The sequence below is a fragment of the Triticum aestivum genome, chromosome 1A, assembly GCF_018294505.1.
Source record: "Triticum aestivum cultivar Chinese Spring chromosome 1A, IWGSC CS RefSeq v2.1, whole genome shotgun sequence".
Lineage (NCBI taxonomy): Eukaryota > Viridiplantae > Streptophyta > Magnoliopsida > Poales > Poaceae > Triticum > Triticum aestivum.
Window position 1 is genome coordinate 529781775 of NC_057794.1, and position 8693 is coordinate 529790467.

General features: G+C 49.6%; 1 protein-coding gene across 1 annotated transcript; it reads right to left on the bottom strand.

Moving 5' to 3' along the window:
- Positions 1-2605: 2605 nt before the first annotated feature.
- LOC123176917 (VQ motif-containing protein 4-like) lies at positions 2606-3637 on the bottom strand. Its single transcript, XM_044590951.1, has one exon. It carries the CDS (start codon positions 3572-3574, stop codon positions 2852-2854), a length of 723 nt encoding a protein of 240 aa, XP_044446886.1. The 5' UTR covers positions 3575-3637; the 3' UTR covers positions 2606-2851.
- Between the last annotated feature and the right edge of the window lie 5056 nt (positions 3638-8693).

An 8693-nucleotide genomic window follows, 5' to 3' on the forward strand; every position in this document is an offset into this window, starting at 1 on the left:
TCGCTTCCGACCACTTCAAGAGGAACTAGCTGGATGGTTCAGCAGGGAAGTCCTCCATCCTAAAGGAGAACACTATTACGAGGACGTAGAACTTTATATGCATTAAATCATGTATGGAAACTTGTTCAAAATTGTATATGGTCATCCGATGATATTGAATATATATTGTATATTCCTCTTGAATTCTTTTCGGTTCTAATTTCAAATTTATTTGAAATTGTACATTCATATGCATGTATGTAGTACCGTAGAATATATGAAACTCCTTCTAAATTAAAATAAAGCACAAAAGAAATAAAACAATACAAATTAAACAGAAAACAGGTTTAAGGGGGGAGGTTTAGGGGGGGGGCTAAAACCCTAAACCTGCGGCGGCCTTTAGTCGCGGTTGGCCAGAAGAACCGCGACTAAAGGTCCTCCACCCCGACGGCCACCTGGCGCCCACTTGGACGGGCCTTTAGTCGCGGTTCTTAAGCAACCGCGACTAAAGGGGGGGGCCTTTAGTCGCGCCCGGTCGGTCGCGGTTGCGCAACCGCGACTAATGGCAGTTGCGAACCGCGACCAAAGGCCTTTTTTCCACCAGTGACGCAGACACACATGTTTGGTACCATCTCATTGGCAAAACATGGCGATTCCTTGGTCTGAATTCTGATACAAGCCAAGCCAAGCTGCCCGCCAACCAACCCATGGCCTGTTGCCCCAAGTCAAGGCAGTTGGCGGCGTACGTAGCACGTCCTCCAGAGGCAGCATCCAAGTTAAGTTCCAAGCTGTGCATGTCACCGTCTATCTTCTGCTCATCCTAGAGGATTCCTCTCTCCCGCCCTTTTCTTCGGTCCTGACGTCGGTCTATGGCCGTTGTGCGTGCGTGCGTGCAGCCTTTTTTGACCTTTCTTTCAGTTGATCGGTTCAGCATTGTGCTCTACTCCACAAGGGTGGTAGAACTTGTCCGGTTGTTTAAATTACCGGGTACGTCGCCCTAGCTTGCTCAAGCTACCGCGCTCACTGTCCTTGGAGCCATTCGTTATTAAGTAGCCATCTCGAGCGACTAAGATATGTACTTATGGTCGTCGATGTCGCAGGGGCCGGCCAATTGCCGCGGTCATTTCCTTTGGGTCGATCAAGTTCACTTGCACAACAGCAACAACTAACTGCAGTATGTATTATCCAACAGCAACTGGCGCGCAAAGGGTCAACAGACGGATGCAAATCAAAGAAAGAAAGAAAGAGAGGGTACGCTACGCACACGAGCGCAGCTTCCTTGAGCTCTACGATTGAGTCGATGGGTATCAAGATCAAGACATTTGACACACCACGATCGACCGATCGATCTCGATCGCGTGGCCCCCAAATTCCGTTTAATTACGAGGTCAGTGTCTCTGGCTGCTTCCTGAACGAGTGAGGAAGGGTGCAAATTAAGACGCTGATGGATGGACGGAGCCGCACGGAGATCGCGGGATTAATCATCGCGCGCGCAAAGTCAAACCGGAGCAGGTGGCAGAATTATTAAGCGGCAGTGCACGGCCGGGATTAAACCCCGCACTGCTCACGGTTCATTACCGCCATGAGATCTTCGTTAGAAAGGCTGTGGAATTATGTGTGCTCTCTCTCTCTCTTCTTCCTCGCGTCGGTTCTACTACTACTCCGGACAGTAGGTAGCTGCCGGTCGCCCGGTCGCCCGGTCCAAAGCGGTCAACAAGGCGGGCCCGCCACCTTGCCATTTGGTCATGGTGGTCGTAGTTAGTAGTGGAACGCTCTCTCTGTCCGGTCCCTAACTTTGCTTTCTCCATTGCTACACTTCTACTGCTACTTTGCTTGCTTTACATTGTTTTCTCCTCGTAAAGTCGGGAGGGGAGGCATGTGCCCATACGTACTGACCTGTGATGCACGCACCACCAAGGCCAAGGGCGGAGCCGCTTTGGGGAAAAGCAAAGGTGCACCGATGATGGGTTGCACTGCCGGCCGGCCGGCCATCCGCCGCCGGCGCACCACCACCCGCTGTCCCGGGCGGTCAACTGGACAGTCCAACTCCTCCTTCCTTGTGCCGCTTCTCGGCTGGATGCTTGACAACGACGCCTCCTTTGACCCGAACCCGATGCCAGCCAGATCACTAGCACTAGCACAGAACTCTTCAAGGCACATAAATGTAGTAAAAGAGAAATTCAAAGTTGCAATAATTCTACGTCTAAAAGTCACGGCTCGATGTGACATGACGGCTTGTTCGTCTGTTGTTCCTTCGACACTGCAATCTCTCTGAATCTACAGGAACAAGTACAGGGGAGGGGCACTGCCCCCCCCTCTGATTCTACGCCATTGAAGAAGATGCTCTGACTCTTGCGGCCTTGTCGGGGAATTTAATTAGGGACACTGAGGAGAATTCTGGCAGAATTCCTTGTTCCATCTTGTGTCAGGCTGGATGCTTGCATAGATTTGGGAAGAATTCTGAATGCTGCAACCGTTATTGGTACAGTGGATGGTTCGTATCTTGGCGGAAATTAAGCTTTGGTAGCGCAACTTAAAAGACGAGAGATGTGCATGCCGTTTCCATGAATGAGAGGAAAGAAAGGGATGGGAAATATTTTCCGGAAATTAACTGCATGATGAAACGGAGACAGTTAATTGTGAGAGTAAATTAGGCACAATTAGCACCGATCCGATCCACCAAGAACAGAGGAGGGCAGGGGAGGAGCTCAAAGAGTGTGATCCTTTTCCGTTCCTTCGCGAGCCGTCGCTCAACAACGCGAGCAAAAATTACAACATACTACCAGCACCGAGGACGAGCTACTCCGGACAATTCAGTAATAGTACGCCGCCGTACGTCGTACGCTCTACGCGGCGGAGAGAGTCGGCTCGCTCACTCCGACGACGGCGCGGCGGAGGCGGAGGCCATCCGGGGGGAGGTGACGGGGAACAGCGGCAGCAGGCGCGGCGGGGGCTCGCCGGCGCCGCCACGAGGGGACGGGTGGAGGAAGAAGCCCTTGCGCGCGATGGCCGCGCGCTCCGCGGCCGCCTCCTGCTCCGCCGGGGACGCCGACGCGGACCGGTTGAAGGGGTCGGACACCAGCGGCGTGACGGGGCTGAGCGCCAGCGACGGGAAGTCGAGCACGCTGGGCGACAGCAGCTCCGGCAGCGCCTTCCTCGGCGACGCCCCCGCGGCGGCCGCCATGGCGAGCGGCGCGATCATCTTGAGGTTCTTCATGCTGCTCCGGCGCTCGTAGAGCTTGAAAGCCGGCTTCTTGGGCCGGCACGGGGCGCCGGCCTTGTTGTTGGCGGCCGCGGGGGGCCTCTGGCTCTGGGCCTGCGGCTGCGAGGACGGTGCCGGCGGCGGCATGTCGGCGCCGGTGAGCATCTGGACGACCTGCTTGAAGGAGGCGGTGTCGGCCTGGACGAAGGTGGTGGGGAAGGGGGTGGTGTCGATGGTGCGCGGCACGGGCCGCGGGGACGGCGGCAGCGGGCTGGGGCGGTGGCTGGAGGGCGACGCGGCGGAGGACGGCGAGGAGGAGGAGGTGGAGGAGGACGGGGAGTTGGGGTCCCGCGGCGCCATGGGGAGGAGTTGCTTGGGCGCAGCAACTTCCATTGTTGGTTGGTTGGTCTCGGGGATGGATGGAGAAGAAGGGAGGGGGGGAGGGCTGGGTTCAGGGACGGCGGAGGGAGTGGGAATAAGAAGGGGAGGGAGCGAGGGAGTTGTGATGCATGTAGTGTTATTTATTTATTTTTCTTCCTTTGACCGTGAGGTGATGCACATAGTTGGTGTGTGGGGCTTGACATGTCCGTTCCGCGCTCCCGTGTTTTCTTGCCGGTTTTCAGTTCACCAATTCTCTTTTTCCTAAAAAAAGTCTTTTCATTTTCTTGGGAGGCCTTTTTTCCCTTTGTCATGGTATTGTTGTGCTTGTGGCATGGAAAACTATTTAGTTTTTGGAAATATACCTACCATAAGAGGTGAAATTGTGAGAGTACGATTGACGCTACGCTCGACATTTGAATCTCGGTTTTTTAGAGTACTCTGGTACCATAAGATGGAGTTGTGAGAGATGTAAAGAAAAAAAAGGGGTGGAGGTGTAAAAGGATAGGACTGCACTTCGATCTCAACTTTTCAAATCAATGTGAACCTGCAAAATTATATCTGGCCTCTGTGAATTGTAAACATGTTTTTTGGGAAACGTGTGGCCAAGGCGAAGACGGAGGTGGGAAGGGGGGGGGAGGGTGGGGGGTGGGTGGGTGGGTAGATTGCAGCTATTGCAAGCTATCAGCTGAACAGAAAAAGGGGAAACGTCGAAGCATGGTGGACGAGAAGGCGGGGACGGGGTAAATTGCAGATATGGTCAAGTTATCATATTGGCTGGATCAGGGAAAACGTGCGAGGTATCGTGAAGGATATGGCGGAGGGGCGGGCTACATTACATTTATAGTCAAGTTATCGGATCAACAAAAAACAGAAACATCATGGGTGTGTTGAAGGCGGAGGTCGAGGGGCATGGTAGGTTGCAGTTATGATCAATTTATCAGATCAGTCGAAAAAATGGGAAACGTCAAAGGCGCGGTGAAGGAGAAGGCGGAGGGGTAGGGTAGATTGCAATCATGGTGAAGTTAATCAGATGGACATTGGACCAAAAAGGGGGAAACACTAGATGTGCGGTGAAGGAGAAGGCCAAGGGTCGGGGTAGACTGCAGTTATGATCAAGTTGTCAGATCGGCCAAAAAAAAGGGGAAACATGTGAGGCGTGATGAAGGATAAAGTGGAGAGACAGGGTAGATTGTGATCATGGTGAAGTTATCAAATGAGCCAAACTTGTGGCGAAGGAGAAGGCTAAAAGGTGGGGTAGATTGCAGTTGTGATCAAGCTATTAGATCAGACAAAAATGGGAAGACGTTGGAGGTGTGATGAAGGAGAAAGTGGAATGGCGGGGTAGAGAGCAATCATGGTGAATTTAGCGGATGGACAAAAAAGTGGAAACATGAGACGTGTAGTGAAGGAGAAGGCCTAGGAGCGGGGTAGACTACAGTTATGATCAAGTTACTAGATTGGCTAAAAAAGGGAAATGTCACAGGCCTGGTGAGGGAGAAGGAGGGTAGGGTAGATTGCTATCATGGTGAAGTTATCACATGGACCAAAAAAGTGGAAACACCAGACGCATTGTGAATGAGAAGGCCGAGGGGCGGGGTAGATGGAAATTATGGTTAATTTATTATGTCGATAAAAAAAGAAATATCGGAGGTGTGATGTAGGCGGGGGGAGTGGCGGGTAGATTGTTGTTGTGATCAAGATATCAAATCGGCCAAAAAAGGCAAACATGGGAGGCATGATGAAGGATTGTGACTCCCCCATTCATAACTATGCACTAATTATACACACATCTGCACAATCACAAACGGTGACCCACGTTAATATCACAAAACAACTCTAAGATACAAGTTAAACAAAGAAATATTATATTACAAACAGGGGTTGTAGGACCCAATATTACATCAAGAATTAGGTCTGACTACAGAAAAATACAAGGGATCCTTAAGAACGTTGAGCAAAACAATGATGCTAGATCTAAAAGGCGCAAGCCTCCTGCCTCGGACCTCCGAACTCGGTGGCGTCGAACTCCATGTAGTAATAATCGTCGGGGATACCTGCATCCGAGAGGCTACTATCTGATAGCAGCAACTAGATTGAAGGAAAAAAGATGGGAAAAGCAACCGTGAGTATTGATGTCTACTATGCAACTTTACTTCTTGTAGACTCTGTTGGGCCTCCAAGTACAGAGTTTTGTAAGACAGTAGAAAATTTCCCTCAAGTGGATGACCTAAGATTTATCAATTTGTGGGGAGGTGTAGGATGAAGATGGTCTCTCTAAAGCAACCCTGCAATTAAATACAAGAAATCTCTTGTGTCCCCAACACACCTAATACAATGGTAAATTGTACATGTGCACTAGTTCGGCGAAGAGATAATGATACAAGTGGTCTGGATAGTAGGTATAGGTTTTTGTAATCAGAAATAATAAAAACAGCAAGGTAGCAAGCGACAAAAGTGAGTACAAATGGTATTGCAATGCTTAGAAACAAGGCCTATGGTTCATACTTTCACTAGTGTAATCTCTCAACGGTGCTAACATAATTGAATCATATAACCATCCCTCAACGTGTGACGAAGAATCACTCCAAAGTTCTTATCAATAGAGAACATAAGATGAAATTATTGTAGGTAGCAAGCCACCTCAAACTTATCCTTTCCGATCAATCCATTGAGCCATCCCTATAAGTGTCACAAACAGCCCTAGAGTTTGTACTAAAATAACACTATATGATACACACCAATCAACTCTAATGTCACCTATATACTCCAATGTCACCACAAGTATCTATGAGTTAATTATTCGACATGCATCAAACAATTTCAGATTCATAATATTCAATCCAACACAAAGAACGTCAAAGATTACCCTAAAGTTTCTATTGGAGAAAGTAGGACAAAAACGTGTATCAACCTATGTGCCTAGATTACCCCATTGTCATCTCGGGAATCCGCAAGTTGATTACCAAAACACACATCAAGTGGCTCAATAGAATACCCCATTATCACCAGGGTATCCACATGCAAGACATACACCAAGTGTTCACAAATCCAAAATATTCGATCCACATGCAAGACATACATCAAATGTCAAGACATGCATTGTCACCACAGTTGCTTACCTTGAGACTGTTCGACCCGCTTGTTCATCAGGTCAAGATCCTTCTCGGACCTCTTGAGCTTCTGATTCATCGCCACAATCTCCTCGAAGGTGGAGCTCGGAGCCGAGGTTGAAACCTACACACAAGCACTTTATTATAAGCCCCATGATCAACCTATTGACACTACGGAGATACATCATGTTATATCGGTCAAAGTCTTGGGGGCTACACACTCTTTTCCTACTATACTTTAATCCGAATGCTAGTTTCTTAAAACTAGCCTTGGGCTCGGGGGCTACTCACTGACTATGCCGTCTAAGTGTCAAGTAAATACGTCCTCGGACAAATACACGGATTTGCAAGTAAACCTAAGTGGGGAAATTACTTTTCACATAAGGGCAGAAGATTACCTCCAAGCTCGTGATGAGGCCCTTGAAGACCTCACGCATTCCAGCATGTGTGGACCAAAATCCTTGCAGTGCCGCACGAATCAAATCGCATTGCTCTTCCTTGAGGGAGGAGCCCGATAAGGATGCCTCCATTTCTTCAGTCCACCCCAGGCTAGGGATGAAAACGACGCGGAAACGGACGGAACAGGGTGCTACCATATTTGTTTTCATATTTTTTGCAGAAGCGGAAACAAATACAGAAACCTCGGAAATGAATATGGAAACAGATACTACCAGAAACAAACACGGAGCGAATACAGAGCGGACACGGAAACAAAACTGTGTGTTGACCGGAACTTAAACCCCCTTGAATCATGGAGAAATACAGACAAAAAACAAACAAATTGATGGAATTTTTAACATGGCTACAAAATATATGGCTGTGTTGGTAACATAGGGTAGTATTCTAGTAGTACATGACAATTCCATATAGGGTCTAGCTGAGTATGTGTGTGGTAGTAAAAGTTGGTACTCTAATGATACATTTTGCTCATTCTACTCATTGTGTCATTGCATGTTGTTTGATAGTTGGGTTACAAAGCAGCCATGGGCCTACAGTAGAAACAGAAATTCCATATTAACGGAAGCGGAAAGTTCCATTTCCACGTGTGTTCCACCGGAAAACACCATTCCGTTTTTGTTTCCGTTTTTGCATAAAAAATTCATTTCCGTTTCCGTTTTCATATTTCCTCTCCATTTCCATTTTCCTCTGGAAAAGCGGAAACTTACCACTCCATTTTCATCCCTACCCCAGGCTAACCCGCCCTTGGGAAGGAGGCAGGGGTGGTAAGACCTAATTAAGACCCCAGCACAAAAGTGATGGGCAAGAGGGACTCCAATTGCGGTGGTGGAGCCGGAGTAGACTTCGGTTGGAGCAATGATTGGCCCAGCCCTTCCTGGACGACCTCGGGGGCCCCGTCCCCTTGGCCTTGTGGTTCCAAGGTCTCAACCTCGACCATGACGACCGATTCTTTGGCCCCAACCGTGTCAACTTGGGGGGCGGAGTAGACTTTGCTTCCCCCAGCCCTACTTGAGCTGGGGAGGGAGTGGCGGGGTTGGGCATCCCGCTGGTAGATGGCAACCTGCTCGAGGAGTCGCTATGGCACGCCTTTGGCGGACTATGCAAAGTTACTCATGCGAGTCTAGATCCTGCTGAAAGGAGCTAATATAAGCCAAAGCCTAAGTACATTGACGCACCTCCGGGGTGCCGGTTTGTTCCTCCCCATTGCAAGGGATCATATTATGACTCGTCGAACTGTATAATCTTCTCCGACAATGTGGCCTTGTTGGCGGCCCCGGCCGAGGTCTTTTTCAACCTCTTTTGACCCTTGGTCCGCGTCCCGGACTCATCGTCCTCCGACGCCGCCCTCTTCCCCTTTGGGGGAGGGTTTCTTCTTCTTCGCCCTCCTCCACCTTGTCCTTGTGGGTGGAGGAGGCGTGGGTCTTCTCGAACTGGGTAACCAAGTTATCTCAAATTTGAAGACCCGACCACCCTACCCTTCAGGGGCTTGGACCCTTTGGGGGCCAATACATGCGGATCCTCAACTAGGAGGGCCGCTATCAGGGGAGTCCTCTCCTCCTCCA